The sequence below is a fragment of the Oreochromis aureus genome, linkage group 13, assembly GCF_013358895.1.
Source record: "Oreochromis aureus strain Israel breed Guangdong linkage group 13, ZZ_aureus, whole genome shotgun sequence".
In the NCBI taxonomy this organism is placed as follows: Eukaryota; Metazoa; Chordata; class Actinopteri; order Cichliformes; family Cichlidae; genus Oreochromis; species Oreochromis aureus.
The window spans coordinates 1,318,296-1,340,560 of record NC_052954.1 but is presented as its reverse complement, the minus strand read 5'-3'; the positions used below and the strand labels follow the sequence as shown (position 1 = coordinate 1,340,560).

The following is a 22,265-nucleotide window of genomic DNA, read 5'->3' as shown; positions in this document are numbered from 1 at the left end:
CGTTGTAGTTCAGGTTCATCGGTGGTAGCACGTTGGTGCTCCATTCTAAGTTGGGACTGCCTGTTTAACTACAGGGAGCATCTGTTGTCAGTCTGTCAGAGGCAATGTCAAAAATATCTGGTATAACACGTGTTGGGCTAAAGCTTGAGTGGAGAAGAGTAAAGGTATGACTTACAAAACGTACTACAAAAGTAAAGCATATGGTGTAAGATTCTTGGTCACAAATATGAACAAAATCCTATTTATGCTCAACTTTCATGCTGGATTTAGCAAACCCAGGAGTTGACAGCAAACCCAGGAGTTGAAGAGGAGTTGGAGGAGATTAGGAAATCACTTAATTTCATGTCTGATGAACTGAGCAAAGTGGCTAAACAACAAGGTATGCTACATGACCTAATGGATGAAATAAAACAACTAAAAAACTTGATAAAGGAGAAGGACAAGAAAATAGACGACTTGGAACGGCGACTCGAGGATCTTGAACAGTACACAAGAATGGATGACTTAGTCATAAGTGGACTGGAGACGCAACACCGAACCTATGCCAGAGTAACAGCTGGCGGAGGTAAAGACGGTGAAGATGCCCCGGTAGAGGAGCTGCAAACGCTTGAACAGCAAGTGATAAAATTCCTTCAAACGAAGAATGTAAGTATTCAGAGCCATCATATTGCAGCATGCCACACGCTCCCCAGAAAAGACAGTAAAACAAAGCCAGCAATTATTCTTCGGTTTGTGAGTCGCAAAACAAAGATTGAGTTACTGAAACAGGGTAAGAAGCTAAAAGGGACCGGTGTGTATTTAAATGAACATTTAACGAAAAAGACTGCTGAAATTGCAAGACAGGCACGCAGCCTGAGAAAACAAAATAAGATACAAGCGACATGGACGAGGAACTGCAAAGTAATGATAAGACTAAATGGCACTCCAGAAGAAGCGAAAGTTGTGATGATAAGAGAACTCAAAGACTTGGAGCAATATAAATAATCAGGAATCTGCTATGGAATCTATTGGAAAAGTGACGACTGGATAATGAACAATGGGTATGGAAAGTGTTTCTGGCCTTATGGCTCAAAAACAATGGAAAAAAACAACAAAAAACACATAAATGACAAGTTTGGACACAGATTATAGGTTTCCATTCAGAGATATTGAAGAGGAAGACTTTGATTATGAGAAGGACTGTCAAGGAGGTTATTTTGCCACACACGCTGAGAAGATGAACTTCAAAATGTTTAACTATGCAGAGCACAACATGCATGACCCTGAAACTAACATTGACCCAGATAATTACTTCTACAATAACAATAATAGTACTTGTGAGTACTATACAGATGACCAATTTAATATGAATATTAAAATGGCAAATGCATTGTCAGTCATACATTTCAATAGTAGAAGCCTGTATAAAAATTTCTCTAAAATTACGGAATGTTTAAGTAAGTTAAAAAAGTTTAATATAATTGCAATATCAGAAACATGGCTCGATAATGAGAAAGTTAGTGAAATGGGACTGGAAGGATACGAATTATTTACAATGAACAGGGTGAATAAAAAGGAGGCGGTGTTGCTTTATATGTAGATAAAGTTTTGAAATGTAGTCTGATTGAATGTATGTCAAGCACCATAGACGACGTATTGGAATGTGTTACTATTGAAATCCATGTTGAAAAAGCTAGCAATATAATTATAAGTTGCATCTATAGGACACCAGGATCATGCCTTGACACATTCAATGAAAAACTTGCTGCTATGTTTAGCAACCTAAATGATAAAAAGTGCAAATAATTTGTGGTGATTTTAATATAGATTTGCTAAACCCAAACGGACATCAGAAAACAACAGATTTCATCAGTACAATGTATAGTAACTGCCTTTTTCCTGTAATTATAAAACCAAGTAGAATAACAATTGATACAGCTACATTGATAGATAATATATTCACAAATAAAATTGACCATGAAATAGTAGGTGGACTTCTTATAACTGATATAAGCGATCATCTTCCTGTTTTTGCAATTTTTCAAAATTATTTTGGGATTAAAACTAAAAAAAAGAATCAAACATTTGATATGATACGACATAGAACAACAAGAGCCATTGCTGCCCTCCAGGTGGACTTAAAGGAACACAATTGGAATGAGGTTTTTGCAAATGAAGATTCAAGTAGTGCATATGATGCATTCCTATCAACTGTAATTTCACTATATGAAAAACATTGTCCTTTAATGAAAATCACTAGAAAGCATCACAGATCAAATAAGCCATGGATCACAAAGGGGATAGAAGATGCATGTAAAATGAAAAATAATCTATATAAGAGATTCATAAAACTGAGGACAAAAGATGCTGAAATAAAGTACAAGTTATATAAAAATAGATTAGTAAATATTATAAGAACAAGTAAGAAAGAATATTACCAAACATTATTGAGCAAAATAGAAGTAACACACAAGAAACATGGAGGATATTAAATAGCATAATCAAAAAGGGCTCAAAAATAAGAATTATCCAGACTATTTTAAAAAGATAAAGATATTGTGCTTGATAAAACTAAAGACATTGTAAATGAATTTAATGATTTCTTTGTAAATGTTGGCTTTAATTTAGCAAAAGAAATTCCAGAGTCAAGAAATAATAATGACCTAAATAAACATATTACTCAGAATGTGTCCTCCATGTTTATTGGTGCTGTAACTCATAGAGAAATAATTAACATTGTGAAGACATTCAAAATAAAAAGTCCACTGACTGTTTTGGTATTGACATGATGTTAGTTAAAAGTATTATAGAATATATAGTGCAACCTTTCACATACATTTGTAATCTGTCCTTTCGAACTGGTGTGTTTCCCTCACAAATGAAAACAGCAAAAGTTATTCCAATCCATAAAACGGAGAGAGATGTCAGTTTACCAATTACAGGCCAATATCACTACTCCCACAGTTCTCAAAAATTTTAGAAAAGTTATTTGTTAATAGACTTGATAAATATATAGAGAAGCATAATCTCCTAAGTGATAACCAATATGGCTTTAGAGTGAAAAGGTCCACTTCGATGGCAGTGATGGAACTTGTAGAAGGGATATCTAATGCAATAGATAATAAGGAATATACCGTTGGTGTTTTTATAGACTTAAAAAGGCGTTTGATACAATTGATCATTCTATATTAATGAATAAACTAGAGAGATATGGTATAAGAGGGATAGCATACAAGTGGATGAAAAGTTACCTGGATGACAGATATCAATATGTTGAAATCAATAATGTAAAATCTAATCAGTTGAAGGTAACTTGTGGTGTTCCTCAGGGCTCTGTGCTGGGCCCTAAATTATTCATATTATATATAAATGACATATGTAGTGTTTCCAAACTGTTAAAATGTGTATTGTTTGCTGATGATACCACTCTGTATTGCTCAGGTAAAGACCTAGAACAGCTTCTGACTACAGTGGAAAAGGAGTTAAATATATTAAAAAACTGGTTTGATGTAAATAAGTTATCATTAAATATAAAGAAAACAAAATTGATTATTTTTGGCACTAGACAAATGAAAATGTATCTAAAATCAGGGTTAATGGAATTGAAATTGAAAGAGTGTTCGAAAATAAATTTCTTGGAGTGCTAATTGATGATAAGCTGAGCTGGAAGTCTCATATAAATCATGTGACAACAAAATGTCAAAACCATTGCTATTCTCTACAAAACAAAGCATGTCCTGAACAAAAATCATTATACACACTTTATTGTTCTCTGTTGCTTCCATATATGACTTATTGTCTGGAGATATGGGGTAATGCATATAAAACAAATACTCTTCCTATTTTCAAGTTACAAAAAGAGCTATAAGAATTATAAATCAATCAAACTATATAGAACCAACTAACATTTTGTTTATTAATCTGAATACCCTGAAATTTTATGATTTAGTCGAATATAAAATGGCACAGATAATGTATAAAGCACAAAATAACTTGCTTTTGCCGCAGTATTCAGAAGCTGTTTAAAGTCAGAGAGAGTCAATATGACTTAAGGGGAACAGATGTCTTTAAAACAAACAAGATAAGGACAAACATAAAGCAAAGATGTGTTTCTGTTAGAGGAGTTAACCTGTGGAATAGTTATGACAATGATTTAAAAAGGTGTAGTTCATTTTCCTTGTTTAAAAACATGTTTAAAAATAGAGTATTAGAAAAATATATTAATCAAGAATGAAAAGAGCAAAAATAATAATTCTGAAACTCTTGATTGTTTTGCTTTGATGTAATTATCTAAGGTGGAAAATTTTTGTTTGTTTGTTTGTTTTGCTTTGCTTTTTATTCTTTGCTTGAGCCCTGTGTACAGGAGCTGCATGCAAAAGATTTTTGTTAAAAGGGTTGGCATAATAAGCAAATGCTTCAGCCAATACCCTTTGATTAGCCTTGTCTCATGATTTTTTTGCTTTTTGGTAATCTTTATTTTGTATTCTGTATGCTAATCAATAAAATCAATCAATCACTAAATATATTTAGCAATATCAGTAGATCATCTAATCCAAAGAGAAACGACCACAACGAAAATCTGGAGTTTTCAGATGGTGCTCAGGAAATAATTTGATTTATTAAGTGGATTTTTTCCTAAGTCAGTCCATTTCTTCTTTTTAATCTAAAGACCCATCATAGTGATAGTGTGAGGAAGCCCCGTTCAACAGCTCACTCTGAAGTACTGACATCTGCTGGTCATTCGATGTACAGCAGCCCTGCTATGGTGGAACAGGTGGGCTCCATCATGTGCTATCATGTTTGTGTGATCCTCAGAATCACCTCAGGTCCACTTTACACAAAAATAAATTCTTCTTCTCCATTTTAAAGCTTGCAGTAGATGCAGATTTTTTTAATAAATACCCCAATAAATTAATTGCAGTAAATGTTTATGTAATGATTCAAAAACAAATAAAAGCAAAGCAAAAATAACCAAAAACAATTTGTTGCACTTGTGCATAATGTTAGTGCAAGAACCTGTGAGCAGCTGATAAAGCACAGGGACATTTTACTTTCACTCCGTTATGTCAGACTAAAGAATAATATCTTTGATGTCTGGGGTCAAGTTGACATCAGGAATCAACCCGTCTGCAGGCTGAAGCTTTGGGAATAAAGAGTGTTTGTCCTGACACGTGCAGCTGTATAGTGCTTGATCCAGTCTATGAAGCATGAGTCAAATGTATGTAGAGCTGCTGATGGGGATTTCCAGTCGAGCCGTTCAAATTCTTTCTCTGTATGTAAAGAAAGAAGTGGTACAGTAGTACTGGCTGACCTTTGATGCTTACATGAATGGGTGAGTTTGGGTGGTAGCTGGATGGGAGTGTAGGATCTTTGCTTGTGTTAAGAAGCAGAGTTCATGTTTAGAGACGCCTCATGTCCCTCCATCCATCTTCTTATCCTGTTAATGTCTCTGACTCTCTTGTTGGGACTGCTGCTGCTCCTCCTGCACTTCTCCAAGGCTAGTGTTAGCAGCAGCAACCATTTGTGACTGCTTTGTTTGAGATGGTGCAGCTGCTAACACGTCAGTAAATTTGATTTCATTTCATTTCTGTCTCTCTCGCTTTTACTTTTGCCTTTTGTTTGTCCATCTTTATCAGCCTCTGATTCCACATCAGACTCTGCTCACTGTGTAACAACACCGCGGCAGACCCGATGACAGTTTCATGCTTTTCAGCATCTCTTGATTAACTTGCACGGTTGCTGTTACAAACACACTCGGCTGCAGCTCACAGCCCGACCCACAAACACCACAACAATCACCACAGACAGACAGACAGACAGCTTTTTATGCTGTCGAGCGTGATTGCAGATGCCGTGCAGGTGCGTCCATCTCCCCTGCAGCGGCGCCGCAGACCACGCCTCGCCACAATTGTCAGTAATTACAATGAGCCAACTGGCTACGTCTGTCAGTGCAGCCAGTCTGAGTTACCATTGTGAAACAAGTGTCTGCTTGTGTAGGCCAAGATTCTTTGTAAAATCTGACCGAAAAACCCAAATTATTTGGAAGATGCTGGAGGCTTCATGGAATTCAGACACTGAAATAAGTGAATCCAGAGCCGCGTCCTGCTCATCGTTTAATATTGGCAGATTTATTTTGTCAAGAAATCTCGTAATGGCAGCGTCACGTGAATTAATCTGTGATGAGTGTAAAGCTTCATGAGGCTTTAAAAGATCTCTCTATGTATTATCAGGAGTAATGTTCCCAGTCCATTCTGTAAAAGAATAGTTGTTGTTTTTAGGTTAGCCTGGAACTTTCCAGATTTATTGCCATGTTCAAAGTGACCCAAACACAGCCTGTGCTGCTTCCCAGAGAACATGTGGTGATATACCTGCCAGCTTAACGTTTTCAAAGTATGCTGCACACAATGTTCACACCTGATACAGGATAGACAGGCGTGCATGTGCAACGGTCCTCTTACCTGCCCACCTCCCACTCTGAACACCTGCGGCTCCCCATCATGGTCGCCACAGAAATGTATATCTAAAATTACATCTAATTAATTGATAGTTAGAGAAGTCACATTCCTCATGGTGACTGATGGGTTTGTATTTCCTTCCTCTGCACTGCACCATCTTCTTTGAAGTAGAGGGACGACCATGTAGCTCCAGCAGCAGCTCTGCTGTGGACAGTGCTAGCAGCTGGGCCAGAGTGGATGTAACACAGAGCTCAGTGTGACCCCTCCCCCGCCATGAAAAACATGAAGAAGACCGTGAAAACGTAGTTTATAAAAACTGAAATGTTAAAAACAGACAAGATTAGCCACGGCTATGAAGAAACACACACCAAATACAAGAAACTACAACAGGCTGCCGCTCTCACAGCACCACATATGAGCACTCAGAATGAAACTAAACTGGTCCATGTACGATCCCACTTTCACCTCGCCACACACTTTTTGAAAAAGTGAGACTGTGGATATCAGCAGTGGAAATGAGCCGGCTGCCTTTCCATTACAAATGATGTCAGGAGCTCGGGCACTCAGGACAGCTCAGAGTAGAGATGCTGCTATTTGTCCTGAATGTCTCCGGGGTAAGGTCATTATGGCGTGTCCGACTGGGAGGAGGCCCCAGGGCAGACCTGAGAGACACTGGAGGAATTACAGCTCTCGGCTGCCTTTGACATGCCGTCTGTACGGCTGGGAGAACCAGAGGAGGGGGCTAGGAAGAGGGAGGCCGGGGGGGCTTTGCTTGGATTGCTGCCTGTGACCCATGCCCAGGTATCCTGCAGAAAATGGACAATGACTGCTGTGTTTCTTCTGGTTTTGTTTTTTGTTTTTTAAATGAACGGGTCCAGACTCACTCTCCCTTTCCTCAGAAACCTACCTCTTTGCCTGCCTGGTGGATTTCTTCAATAACTGCTCCAGATACTCGAGGTACTGTAGGCTCAGTGATTCAGGCAGTGAGGGGCGACCGCTCCTCTGATAATGATTTGTTAATGACTGATATTGCAGTAGTGTTTCATCATCATAGTATTCTTTGAGAAACATGGAAACGTTGTAAACATAATGTGTCCCTGTAGCTGTGAGACTGGATTCAAAGATGGGGACCTCTTCATGTCCTACAAGAGCATGTTCCAGGATGTCCGAGATGCTGTGGACTGGGTTCACTTTAAGGTAGAGACTCCTGTGTCCTAGTTCCATGTCCTTCGGTCTGTGCTCGGTTCCATTAATGTCCTCAATAACCTGATTTATTGTCACAGGGCTCCTTAAAAGAAAAAACAGTTGAAAACCTGGAGAAGTATGTGGTAAAGGATGTAAGTTGGGCAGCACCATGAGCTCTGGTCATACATGTACTGTATACGGTAAACCTGTGGTGTTGGTGACAAATATTGTTAAGAAATTTAGAAATTAAATGATTTTAATTATTCAGTTTTTGATGTGTTTTGTTTTCTGTTGTTTTTTTTAGCCAAAGCTTCCTCTGCTCCTGAGTCGGATGAATGAAGTATCCAAAGTATTTTTGGTCACCAACAGTGATTATAAGTACACAGAGGTAAAGTTCACAAAAATGCTAATGCTTACAGTATATCAGGACACAACAGCTGTTTTCATCTTTGGAGTTTTTCTGTAGAAAACCTCAGAATGAAGAAGTCTGATGGCTGTATGAACAAGATCATTGTATTGGTGCATAATTTATTAAATAATAAAATAGTCTTTTTTTTTTCTTTACTTTTTAATTATAGGTTAGAGTTATCTCCAACCTTTTGATCTCAAAAATTAGTAGAAAAACCTCTGCTACAGAGGAATAGCTCAGGGTTGAAGCCAGATGATGAAAACCAACTAAACCACAAGAAGTTATTGTATTCAGCCCGAAAATCTTAGAAACATGGTGTCTAATCAGATCTTACTGGGATTACCTTTGTCTCCAGTAACTGTGAGGAAGCCTGGAGTCAGGTTTGACCTGGATGCTCATCTTAAACAAATATGAGTGTCTGCTTTCTCTGTAATTAGAACCATCCTGTCTTAGATTGATGCTGAAAACCGTCTAGACTGGAGAACCTACCGGTCCATTTTCAGCTCCATTGTTCCTTCCATCAACTCTGAGCACGTTCGCTGTTTCTGCCATGGAGATGCTGCCACCAGCAGGTTTCCCTGCTGGATGTTTACCAGTGTTGGTGCTTTGAACAAAACCATTTGATGTTTGTCACTAAACTGGAGAACCTTTTTGTCATCCTTTCAGAACTGTGAGTGCAGTTTGACCGACTCCCAGCAGGCTGAGGGAAGAAGCCTTGTAGGCTGTGAGTTAAGCCCCAATAAATGAAGCACTGCTAAGATGCTTCCAGCAGGTTCTCCCTCTGCAGAGGATTTGTTTTGTTAAAGTGATTTTTGGATTCTTGGCCACGTTCTTGTCTAAGGACCTTCTTCCCCGGTTAATCAGTTTGACTGCAGAGCCAAACTTCTTCAGTTTCACAGTTGTTGAAGCTGCTGTGGTCTTTAGATCCCCACAGTCTTTTACACATGTTCCCTCTTCTGTCATTTACCAAGTTCTTCCTTCGGTTTTGATCTATCCATCTAGGTAGGTAGGCAGGCAGGCAGTCAGTCATTGTGGTGTGAAAATGGAAAATTTCAAACATGATTCGATTTAAAAATTATTGATGAAAAAAACTCTTGTGTCTTACAGAAAATTATGACCTACCTGTTTGACCTTCCTCATGGTCCAAAGGTAACGCAGATGATTAAAGCTTATGTACAGATTTGACTTGAGCTACATGCTTAGAGTTTGCTCAGACTGATGTGTTATTGTGCGTGTGCATGGATGGCCTTGCAGCCGGGCACGCCCCACCAGCCCTGGCAGTCCTACTTTGACCTGATCCTGGTAGATGCCCGTAAGCCCGTCTTCTTCGGAGAAGGAACTGTCCTACGACAAGTCGACACTGTGAGTGTACTCGATAGAAGTCTAGCCAACTGCATTGTTGCCGTGTCTTTGATAAGACTGCTATGATGATGAGTACTATTTAAAAAATAATGTTCTGGGTTGTCACACACTTGATACATCTTCACCACCACGGTTGGTTCCTGTGACGGTGCTACAGTTAGAGCCACTCATTAGTGCCTGAGTGTACCCTCAGATTTTCGTCCCACACAGTTACACCAACCACTCTGTAATATTTGGTTCTTTGAAATGTGGCTGATGACCTACAGCTCACTCAGCACCAGGCCTATAAATATAAAATATGTGTGTGGGGTTTTGCCTGGGCTTCCTCTGTGAGCTTTGGTTTCTCTTGACATGTCAGGGGAAATTTTTCAAAGTACCTGTGATATTGAGCTTAACCCAAAGGTGATCCACGCTGGCTGCCCACTAATACTGAGCGAGAAATTTCATTTCCACAAAGGATAACTTCAGTAAATGCTGCTCATGTGACTTGTTGTTGGGTTTCTTTCAGACCACAGGACGGCTGAAGATCGGCACATACACTGGACCTCTTCAGCACGGTATCGTTTACTCTGGAGGTAAATGTAAAAAAAACCCTTTCAGGGTCAAAGAGGTGTGCTAATGTTGGACAGGATCTAATGTTTAGATGTTCTAATCATTATAAATCAGGACTTTGTTTTATTTACAGTCCTGACTTGTTTTTGAATAAAGGGCTCATTCCTTAATCCGTGACTCTTTGCATAATTTAAGAGGTTATTCTTTAAATTCTACGAATAGATTTATGAATCACTCCTGCTGTCACAGTCGTATCTGTGAGCAGAGTCAAAGCTCCAAACCTGAAGCTGATGGTGCTTCGTCTTTTTTCTGGTAGTGACAGGCAGTGCTTCCAGGACCAAACATCCCTGTTGTTGTTCCTGGAAAGCTTGCACTCTCCTTACAACAGTTCAATTTAAAAAGGAACAAATCAGACTGAGACTTTGTTATAGAGTCTAGTCTAGTTCTTTGTAATGTCACTGTTGTATGATGGCTGTCTTCACTGGTTTCCATCATACATCCAGTGCTGTGAACATTTTTATCCTTTCGCTTTGTTTTTTATTCAAATTGTAAATAATTTATGTTTAAGGTGAGAAATGTTTTGAAATGATTGATTATGGTCATTTTAATTTTATATCATTGTATTTGTATCTCAGGTTCTTCAGACATCGTCTGTGACCTGCTGGGTGCTAAAGGAAAGGACATTGTCTATATTGGAGACCACATTTTTGGTGACATTCTCAAATCTAAGAAGCGTCAAGGTTGGAGGACTTTCCTGGTGATACCTGAGCTGGCCCAGGAGCTGCATGTGTGGACTGACAAGAGCTGTGAGTCTGGGCCCGCGCATGTACACATACACATAAGAATAAGCATGTTTGCAGCCATTTTTAAAAAAAATGTATCTTATCCTATCGGCTACAGGCAGGAACTGTGTTTGTTTGATTATTTCTGTTAGTGCAAGTTACAGTGCTGATGTTTTGTTTAAATTTGACACCTTTACAAAGCCAGTTTGTTCCTGACAAGGTCAATGTTGCAAAATGTTTGTAGAATAAAAAGTGAGAATGTGTAGAAACAAATTGAACATGTATTTAGCTGCAAACTGTTAAATCAAATTTTACTCATAAAACTCTGTGATTACAAACTCTCAAATGAGTGAATACAACTGCTCAGCTGTACCCAGGTCTCAAATTCACACATTCAGCAGTTGCGTTGGTCTCTCTGGCATGAACAAGTGTTCAGAGGGTTAAGGTCAGAATTGTAGGCAGGCAATTCCATCCTGCAGGTAGTGTAAAGATAAACTGCTGGGTGGGCGGGGGCAGAGGTGTGGTCATCTGGGATGACAGTTTGGTTCCAGACTATGGTCACGTTGGTTTGCCACTGGGTGTAGGCTCTTATCTTAACATCCCTCTGCATTGAAATTGCCTCCAGTGATGGCAAACCTGTTTTTCCAGTGAGGGAGATGCTGCCGCCACCGTCACACTGCCTCCACCAAAAGCTGTGACCCTGTAGTTGCAGCAGTCGGTACAGCATTCTCCACACTCTGAACCTACGATCCAGCTGCAGTAGGCAGAACTGAACTCATCACTGAACATAATGTTGCTCCACATGTTCAGGTTTCAACTTACATGTTGCCAACAGCAGCACAAACAGGCCTTACAGTGAAGGGCAGTGAGGGCAGAACTGCAGCTCTGTCCAGATGCTTGGAGCAGATATCAGCTGACCAGTGCAGCAGGTTCATGCTCACCGTCAGGCGCCTCAGCGGCAGCACCCGGGGTACCAGAAGTTTAAACAGTAACAGAATAAGATGTCTGACAGAAAAGATTTGGTATGTTCATGGGTTCAGCTCACACACTCATCTGCTGTTCAACCCACAAATGCATTTTCCTTACAAATGTGGCTCCATGCAAGGAGAAATTCCCACTGTTTAAGATTTATTTCCAAGGAGCGTTGTTGCAACAAAGAAATGATCAACCACACACAATTCCCTTACTTTTGTGGTAAGTATGTATGAGTGCAAGTTTTTTATACAGTTTGTTCATTTAAATGAAATGAATAATTACTATTAATATTTAATTAATATTAAATGTTGACTAGGCAGATTGGCACCACCTCAGCTGATCAGTCAGTCATGCGCGTGCCTTTTGAAACATGCATAATTCCATTACATAATTTCCCTAGAGAGTAATAAAGTATTCTGATTCTGATAATCCAGTTTTGAGTTCCCTCCCCAGACGCCTTAACGCCCACTCACATCCTGGGCCATCTGACCTCAGGAATTCACATGACAAGGTGGGGCCAGGTTTCACAATGAGCTCACCCGAAACCCTGGCTGATTAGGTCCCACACCCGCTTTCACACCTTGGCGCATGTGATTAGAGGATCACCAGGGGGTCCTTTGTCCCTCTTTGGGGGGATACTCCCACTGGGTTAAATCTGGGACTCTCGGCCATTTGACCTTAGAACTGAAGAAGCTTCTCGGATGAGAGGTGAAACGTCTTCAAGCAACTTAAAGAAGTCCAGACGCTTTTCTTTGCCAACTCCTTTGACTATTTCACAAATACGCTTACAAACTGTAGATTCACAGTGACCGTGTCCATCTTTGATGTGTGGTCTGTGAAATAACTCACTCAAGCTGTACTACGTTACCTGTCTGTGGAAGTGTGAACAGTAAAGATTTCACTGATAACTACAGTGGCTTGCAAAAGTATTCGGCCCCCTTGAACTTTTCCACATTTTGTCACATTACAGCCACAAACATGAATCAATGTTATTGGAATTCCAGGTGAAAGACCAATACAAAGTGGTGTACACGTGAGAAGTGGAACGAAAATCATACAAATAAATAACTGCAAAGTGGGGTGTGTGTAATTATTCAGCCCCCTTTGGTCTGAGTGCAGTCAGTTGCCCATAGACATTGCCTGATCAGTGCTAATGACTAAATAGAGTGCACCTGTGTGTAATCTAATCTCAGTACAAATACAGCTGCTCTGTGACGGCCTCAGAGGTTGTCTAAGAGAATATTGGGAGCAACAACACCATGAAGTCCAAAGAACACAGCAGACAGGTCAGGGATAAAGTTATTGAGAAATTTAAAGCAGGCTTAGGCTACAAAAAGATTTCCCAAGCCTTGAACATCCCACGGAGCACTGTTCAAGCCATCATTCAGAAATGGAAGGAGTATGGCACAACTGTAAACCTACCAAGACAAGGCCGTCCACCTAAACTCACAGGCCGAACAAGGAGAGCGCTGATCAGAAATGCAGCCAAGAGGCCCATGGTGACTCTGGACGAGCTGCAGAGATCTACAGCTCAGGTGGGGAATCTGTCCATAGGACAACTATTAGTCGTGCACTGCACAAAGTTGGCCTTTATGGAAGAGTGGCAAGAAGAAAGCCATTGTTAACAGAAAACCATAAGAAGTCCCGTTTGCAGTTTGCCACAAGCCATGTGGGGGACACAGCAAACATGTGGAAGAAGGTGCTCTGGTCAGATGAGACCAAAATGCAAAACGCTATGTGTGGCGGAAAACTAACACTGCACATCACTCTGAACACACCATCCCCACTGTCACATATGGTGGTGGCAGCATCATGCTCTGGGGGTGCTTCTCTTCAGCAGGGACAGGGAAGCTGGTCAGAGTTGATGGGAAGATGGATGGAGCCAAATACAGGGCAATCTTGGAAGAAAACCTCTTGGAGTCTGCAAAAGACTAGAGATTGGGGCGGAGGTTCACCTTCCAGCAGGACAACGACCCTAAACATAAAGCCAGGGCAACAATGGAACGGTTTAAAACAAAACATATCCATGTGTTAGAATGGCCCAGTCAAAGTCCAGATCTAAATCCAATCCAGAATCTGTGGCAAGATCTGAAAACTGCTGTTCACAAACGCTGTCCATCTAACCTGACTGAGCTGGAGCTGTTTTGCAAAGAAGAATGGGCAAGGATTTCAGTCTGTAGATGTGCAAAGCTGGTAGAGACATACCCTAAAAGACTGGCAGCTGGAACTGCAGCAAAAGGTGGTTCTACAAAGTATTGACTCAGGGGGCTGAATAATTACACACACCCCACTTTGCAGTTATTTATTTGTATGATTTTCGTTCCACTTCTCACGTGTACACCACTTTGTATTGGTCTTTCACCTGGAATTCCAATAACATTGATTCATGTTTGTGGCTGTAATGTGACAAAATGTGGGAAAGTTCAAGGGGGCCGAATACTTTTGTAAGCCACTGTATATGAAGGAAACTGAATAAACTGACACTGTTTTGTTTTTTAGCCTTATTTGAGGAACTTCAGTCACTGGACTGTTTTCTGGCAGAGCTTTACAAGTAAGGTTCTTCGTTTGTCTTATAAGGAATTTAAAAAAACAAGAAAACATGACGTGGGCTCGGATGGGCCTCAAAGTTATATCACGATATTTGCAAAAATTTGCAACACTGCTGTGATCACTGGTAAAACATTCAAGATTTCTTTCTGTTGCTGTAAATATCAAACAAACTGAAGCATATTGATGATAGATAAACAAAATGTGAATCTATTGCTACAAGCCTCCAGCAGCAGCATTGTCTTGTAATAGCAGTGGCACAGCAAAAAATGCTAAGTTAAATATAAGAACCAACGTAGCCTAGGAGGTTGGGCATGTATCTAGCATAGATGACTGGTGTAACAAAACTAAATATATTATATTGCCTTTAACCATGCATCATTTCAAGCTGTTAACAGAAAGATAAGTGCAGAAGTGGGCAGTTGCTAATGTTGCTAATTCTGACCTTGTGACACTCGTGCAACCTTCAGCTGTGGAAACTACATTTCAGATGATTTTGTCCTCAGGCACATGGACAGCAGCAGCAACGAGAGGCCTGATATCAGCTCCCTGCAGAGACGCATTAAGGTACAACTCAGCATAGCATCACTGTTATCTTTGGCATAAAATGCCTCAAATATAAGTCAGTTCTTTTCTTAAAGACATGTTAAAGAAATGCATAGTAGTGCAGTGTTTACAGAAACACGTGTATAAAAGTTTTTGTACACCTACAGTTAGATGTCCACTAAAGTGAAGTATATGAACAGTGACATCATTTTTAAAATTTTCCTTCTGTTTGCTGTAATCAAACCACGGAGGCATCATCCTGCGTCTTTCTCAGCTTATTCAATCCCAACAACAGTCGCCTCACACACTTTATATTGTAAGTTAGACCCTTCAACAATGCATACAGAGAAAAACCCAACAATCATATGACCCCCTATGAGCAAGCACTTTGGCGACAGTGGGAAGGAAAAACTCCCTTTTAACAGGAAGAAACCTCCGGCAGAACCAGGCTCAGGGAGGGGCGGGGCCATCTGCTGCGAACGGTTGGGGTGAGAGAAGGAAGACAGGATAAAGACATGCTGTGGAGCAGGTGTATCACATCCGTAGAGCTGGCCTGGTGGTCTTTAAAGCACTGGCAAAGTCAAAAACAGGATCCTCACAATGTTCCCTGGTTTAACACGCTGTGTGTAGCTACTGTTGAGCAGGTAGAGAAGCATCCTAGTCTGGGCTGGTAGGTTAACTGGAAGAGGTCTGTCAGTGGGACCATGGGCCAGACCTGTTCCATGATGAGTCTCCTCCGGGCCTGTGATAGTGTGTGGTGTGTGTTCTTGTAGGGTCTTTTAAACGTGACTTTTTTTTTTGGCACAGGCACGAGGCATGACCTCTTTCACAGCACAGGAATCCTTTGTAGATTCATGCTCATCCTGAAGATGTGATGCAACTGTGGAGTGGAGGTGCGGATCTATGGAGCATTCCATAAAGTTCCATAGAGTTCCCGAGTTCCCGAGTTCCCCATCAAAATTTTCATATGGAATGTCCCCCGAAATAGGATTTCCAAATCTGACAGTTGTAGCTTTCCCATCAGACAGGAGTTACCAATCTAGTGAATCGGACACAGAAACAGTTGTAAAACTTTAAATCTGTGTATGTATGCTGAGCACTGAGCAGGCTCTATCCATGACTATGCTGCAGCAATGTTCATAGGTGCAAAGACAACAAGTATTATGGTATACTGCTAGTGATACATGAATAGCTGTACCTTGATAAGAATCAAAACCAATCCTGTTTTTCCTTGTTTTGCCAACTTTCCTGTTGGAACATACCTCCGACTCCGAGTTCTGACTTCCAAGGTATGTCTGTGAAGGTTCTCAGTCATCCAGGTCATCGTAGTCAAAGGAGTTTGCAAAGAAAAGCGTCTGGACTTCTTTAAGTTGCTTGAAGACGTTTCACCTCTCATCCGAGAAGCTTCTTCAGTTCTAAGGTCAAATGGCCGAGAGTCCCAGATTTAAACCCAGTGGGAGTATCCCCCCAAAGAGGGACAAAGGACCCCCTGGTGATCCTCTAATCACATGCGCCAAGGTGTGAAAGCGGGTGTGGGACCTAATCAGCCAGGGTTTCGGGTGAGCTCATTGTGAAACCTGGCCCCACCTTGTCATGTGAATTCCTGAGGTCAGATGGCCCAGGATGTGAGTGGGCGTTAAGGCGTCTGGGGAGGGAACTCAAAACTGGATTATAGATGGCAGACAGTTGGTGTCGTAAACCACCGCCTCTGTTCAAAGATGGTCGCTCACAGTGGACATAGATGGCCTCTTTCACTCCTCTTTCAAACCATCTGTCCTCTCTGTCCAAAATGTGAACATTGGCATCCTCGAAAGAGTGACCTTTATCCTTAAGATGCAGATGGACTGCTGAGTCTTGTCCTGTGGAGGTGGCTCTTCTATGTTGTGCCATGCGCTTGTGAAGTGGCTGTTTGGTCTCTCCAATGTAGAGGTCTGGGCATTCCTCGCTGGTTCTTTCGGGTGAACCAGGACTGCGCTCTTCTGGACAGAGATCTCCGATGTTGTTCCCGGGATCTGCTGGAGCCACTCGCCTAGCTTGGGAGTCACCGCACCTAGTGCTCCGATTACCACGGGGACCACCGTTACCTTCACCCTCCACATCCTCTCGAGCTCTTCTCTGAGCCCTTGGTATTTCTCCAGCTTCTCGTGTTCCTTCTTCCTGATGTTGCTGTCATTCGGAACCGCTACATCGATCACTACGGCCGTCTTCTCCTGTTTGTCTACCACCACTATGTCCGGTTGGTTAGCCACCACCATTTTGTCCGTCTGTATCTGGAAGTCCCACAGGATCTTAGCTCGGTCATTCTCCATCACCCTTGGGGCATCTCCCATTTTGACCTCGGGACTTCCAGGTTATACTCGGCACAGATGTTCCTGTACACTATGCCCGGCCACTTGGTTATGGCGTTCCATGTATGCCTTGCCTGCTAGCATCTTGCACCCTGCTGTTATGTGCTGGATTGTCTCAGGGCATCTTTACACAGCCTGCACCTGGGGTCTTGCCTGGTGTGGTAGACCCCAGCCTCTATGGATCTTGTACTCAGAGCTTGTTCTTGTGCTGCCATGATTAGTGCCTCTGTGCTGTCTTTCAGTCCAGCTTTGTCCAGCCACTGGTAGGATTTCTGGATATCAGCCACCTCCTCTATCTGCCGGTGGTACATACCGTGCAGGGGCCTGTCCTTCCATGATGGTTCCTCGTCTCCCTCCTCTTTCTTGGGTTTCTGCTGCCTGAGGTATTCACTGAGCACTCGGTCAGTTGGGGCCATCTTCCCAATGTATTCTTGGATGCTCGTTGTCTCATCCTGGACTGTGGTGCTGACACTCACCAGTCCTCGGCCCCCTTCCTTCCTCTTACCGTACAGCCTCAGGGTGCTGGACTTGGGGTGAAACCCTCCATGCATGGTAAGGAGCTTTCTTGTCTTTATGTCAGTGGCTTCTATCTCCTCCTTTGGCCAGCCTATTACCCCAGCAGGGTACCTGATCACGGGCAGGGCGAGGTGTTGATAGCCCGGATCTTGTTCTTACCGCTCAGCTGACTCCTCAGGACTTGCCTGACCCTCTGCAGGTACTTGGTGGTTGCAGCCTTTCTAGCGCCCTCTTCATGGTTCCCATTCGCCCGCGGGATCCCCAGGTACTTGTAACTGTCCTCTATGTCTGCAATGTTGCCTTCTGGTAGTTCGATCCCCTCAGTTCTGACTACCTTTCCTCTCTTTGTTACCATCCGACTACACTTCTCCAGCCCGAATGACATCCCGATGTCATTGCTGTATATCCTGGTAGTGTGGATCAGTGAATCGATGTCTCGCTCACTCTTGGCATACAGCTTGATGTCATCCATGTACAGGAGGTGGCTGACAACCGCTCCGTTTCAGTAGTCGGTATCCGTAGCCAGTCTTGTTAATGATCTCACTGAGGGGTTCAGGCCTATGCAGAACAGCAGTGGGGACAGAGCATCTCCTTGGTAGATCCCGCACTTGATGGTGACTTGTGCTATGGGCTTGGAGTTGGCCTCTAGTGTTGTGCGCCACATCCCCATTGAGTTCCTGATGAAGGCTCTTAGGGTCCTGTTGATCTTGTACAATTCTAGGCATTCCAGTATCCAGCTGTGGGGCATTGAGTCATAGGCCTTCTTGTAATCAATCCAGGCTGTGCACAGGTTGGTCAGTCTGGTCTTGCAGTCTCGGCTGACTGTTCTGTCTACCAGTAGCTGGTGTTTTGCGCCTCTGGTATTCTTGCCAATCCCTTTCTGTGCCCCGCTCATGTATTGACCCATGTGCCCGTTCATCTTAGCCGGGCACATAGGTATATATGTATGTATGTATGTATGTATGTGTGTGTGTGTGTGTGTGTGTGTGTGTGTATATATATATATATATATATAACTTAAGTGTCTGTCAAAGTGACCAATCACAATAGGTTTGGTCTCCAAACTAGACATCACTGAAAGACAGGAGGACGAGCTCGGGGTGGCAGAGTTAAATATGCTTAGATTTTTATTAGAAGTGACCCGGATGGGAAGGATTAAAAACGAGTAGATGAGAGGGACAGGCAGACGGGTTCGGACACAAAATTCAACAGGCAGGGTTGAGCTGGTATGGACGTACGCAGAGGAGGAATAGTGGATTCATGGATATAGTGAAAGAGGACACACAGAGGAGGATGCTCTCCTGTGGTGAACTCTAAAGGGAGCAGCCAATAGAATAAGGAGGAGGCTTTCATAGAGTAACCAATATATTACTAACTGGTTTTGTTTTCAGCACGACACCACCTGCTCCATAAAATTGGGATGAGGACCTCCGTGTCCTACTGATTTGATCCTAATGGCAGCTGGAACCTTTGACTCAGCAACACCAGTGAATCTGACATGACTGTACATGTTTGTGACCTTTTCAGAAAGTGACTCATGACATGGACATGTGTTATGGCATGATGGGAAGTCTCTTTCGGAGCGGATCCCGGCAGACTCTGTTTGCCTCCCAAGTGATGCGCTATGCTGACCTGTATGCTGCCTCCTTCATCAACCTGCTCTACTACCCCTTCAGCTATCTGTTCAGAGCTGCACACGTGCTGGTGAGAAACCTACACCCATATTTGTGAATGCAATAAGTCGAAAAGCTCTCAGGAGTTTCAGATTCACACAAAGGTCTATCGGTGGGTTCAGTTCAGAATGTGTTAGACATGTAATACTTAGGCAACCATTTATTTCAAGTATAAAGATCCCCCCCCATGCCCACCCACACACCCCATGGGGGTCATTGTTAGAGGTGAGAAAGTGATTCTTGATTTCTGTCATTCACTGAACCATGTCCCTCCCAGATGCCTCATGAATCCACAGTGGAACATACACACGTCAATATCATGGACATAGAGTCACCGCTGGCCACAAGAAACCGCCATGATGTCGACTTTAAGGAGATCGAGTGCAAAAGACACCAGCTGACCCGATCCATCAGTGAGATCCAGCCCCCGCATTTCTTTCCTCAGGCACCACAGGAGATTACCCACTGCCACGATGAGGATGATGACGAGGAAGAGGAGGAGTAGGGGAGGACCGTGAACCTTTCCCCAGAAGAGCCTGTTTAAATTTTTAAGTTTGTCTTTACTTGGATTTGTAGCTGCAGCGAGTGAGAGCTCATAGAAAGGGACTCTAAAGATTTAATGTTGAGTAAAACGGTTCAATCTGCGCTCTGCTTTTAACTGGGCTTATACGTGCTGTGCTCCATGACATTACATCAACATTTGGTTCTGACATTTATGGGATTGTGCACCGTGAGTTTGTCTCACACTTCATCATGGTGGACTTCTGCTGTGGGAGAATATCAGAAGTTCAAACTGTCACACAGTTTGCATTGATCATTTCTGGGTTTGTTGTTGCAAAGATTTTGTGCATTTGCCCTGAATCTCACGGTCTTCCACTGGTGTTAATCTGTGACTAGTCTGAAAGGGCTCTCGTTGGTTCAGCTGTCAACATGTTGCAAATATGCTGTTACTGGAGTGGACTGCTGTTGAGTTCAAAGTGCCTCAGTGTTATTACAGATACTGTTCAGTATACACGAGAAACGGTGACGTATTTTTCTTTTGTCATGTTTTTATGCTACTGCCTTCATTTTAAAGAAACTGCAAATATGTCCAACCAATATAAAGCTGCAGTGAGGGCCTCATCTCAAAGGATTTCACAAAGTGTGACTCGGACCTTAAAGGTTGTAATTTGGCTGTATACTGGAGTTTTCAGGGTCAACATTCCTGCACTGGAATGTTGACCAGTCTTGCCAGAGGGAGCAAGACTGGTACTGACAAACACGGCTAGTAAAATGTCAGGGTAAGAAATAAAAACGTATATCTGACTGCCAGAAGAGGGAGACAAACAGTATGGAGTTCAAGGTCTCCATAGGGTTAGGCTGCTTCGACTGTTACTAATCAGCCACTCTGCAGTGATTGTGCTGTTACAGGGTGGACATGGTTATTCATTCTGTGCCCCGACTCTTCTCCTCTCTCTCCTTCCTGTGGGTCACAGCTTGAGTGAAGGTCCTGTGAGGTCTGAGCTAAAATCAAAGAATGCTTTTTCAGTTGAACCTTGGATGTTTCTTCTCATGTGTCCAGGAGGACTTTACCGTTTCAGTGTAAAATGTTGGTTTTTCATAGGATGGACTCATTTCATAATCCGTGAAGCTGAAAGCATGTTTTTATGATTTATTCAAATTTCATATATCAGCAACAGAGAGTGCAAATGCTTTTTTTATTTTGAATTATGCTGGGGGGGAGGGTAAAGAATGATAAAATGCATTGTTCTGCAGTTGACACGCTTTTTCATGACTGCAATAAAATATATTACATTGCTGCTGAGTTTTGATTTTGCTGTTAAATTTGCACTTAATAGAATAGAATAGAATAATCCTTTAATTGTCCAACAAGGGGAAATTTGGGTGTAACAGCAGCAGGCAAGACACATATACAAACAAACAGCACACAGAACAGAAACATACACAGTTTTTACATATTTACATCAAGGACAATGGTTACCACAAACAGAGTACTGTACCGTTATTAAATTAAATAAAATTAAATAAAGTTAAGAGGCAAACCCAGGTTATAGTGTGAATCGGTTGATAAAATAGTGCAAGTTACAGCGCTGATGTGAACAGCTGTGTTTGTTGGGAGCAGTCTTGATTGTACAGTCTGACAGCTGCAGGGAGGAAGGACCTGCGGAAACGCTCCTTCATGCATCGAGGATGCAGCAGTCTGTCACTGAAGGAGCTCTGCAGTTCAGCAACACTTACATGCATGGAGTGGGAGACTCTGTCCATCAGAGATGTTACTTTGGCCAGAGTCCTTCTGTCTCCCACCACTTGCACTGGGTCCAGAGCTGACCTTCCTAATGAGTTTATCCAACCTCTTCCTCTCAGCTATCAATAAACTGCTGCTCCAACATACAGCAAGTGTTCCTGTAGCTCCTGATAAGCCTGATTCATGATAATAGGTCAGCTCTTAGCTCTGTCCGCTCACACAAATCACTGCTGTGCTGTGTTATCAGACTTTATCTCTTTTTTTCTATCTACTAATGTTTCTCCTCAGTAAAGTTTTGGTTAATTTCATTGTAAGTGGGTCCAGTTGTCCCTTAATGGGAAGGGTCACTGCAAATATAGCTTTTATATTTTTATTCTGATTGTGAAAAACGTGAATCTCATGCTACGACCTTTTCATTCATTGAATCTGAACACACTTTAACACTTGAGGAAGATTTGGAGCCAGTGTGTTAGACAGGCCCTACCACGGTCATCAAGACACTAAAGGATGAGATTTTGTTCTGGAATACTGATCTTCATCCCACCTTTATACAGTCCTAATCAAAAGTTTAAGACCACTTAAAAAATGGCTAAAAATGATATTTTGCATGGTTGGATCTTAACAAGGTTCCAAGTAGAGCTTCAACATGCAACAAGAAGAAATGAGAGTGAGACAAAACATTTATTTGAGC

At 42.0% G+C, this 22,265-nt stretch overlaps 1 protein-coding gene across 5 annotated transcripts in view; it reads left to right on the top strand.

Moving 5' to 3' along the window:
- nt5c2a (5'-nucleotidase, cytosolic IIa) overlaps positions 1-21,128 on the top strand; it is a 33,424-nt gene extending 12,296 nt beyond the window's left edge. For all 5 annotated transcript variants that reach the window (XM_031755018.2, XM_031755019.2, XM_039621907.1 and 2 more), the window contains 12 exons: positions 7,334-7,391; positions 7,538-7,631; positions 7,718-7,771; positions 7,924-8,007; positions 9,136-9,177; positions 9,283-9,390; positions 9,899-9,965; positions 10,578-10,748; positions 14,199-14,250; positions 14,753-14,813; positions 19,184-19,360; positions 19,607-21,128. In XM_031755018.2, coding sequence (XP_031610878.1) covers positions 7,334-7,391; positions 7,538-7,631; positions 7,718-7,771; positions 7,924-8,007; positions 9,136-9,177; positions 9,283-9,390; positions 9,899-9,965; positions 10,578-10,748; positions 14,199-14,250; positions 14,753-14,813; positions 19,184-19,360; positions 19,607-19,834 — 1,196 coding nt within the window. In that variant the 3' untranslated portion in view covers positions 19,835-21,128. The remainder of the gene's footprint in view (positions 1-7,333; positions 7,392-7,537; positions 7,632-7,717; positions 7,772-7,923; positions 8,008-9,135; positions 9,178-9,282; positions 9,391-9,898; positions 9,966-10,577; positions 10,749-14,198; positions 14,251-14,752; positions 14,814-19,183; positions 19,361-19,606) is intronic.
- The last annotated feature ends 1,137 nt before the right edge of the window (positions 21,129-22,265 follow it).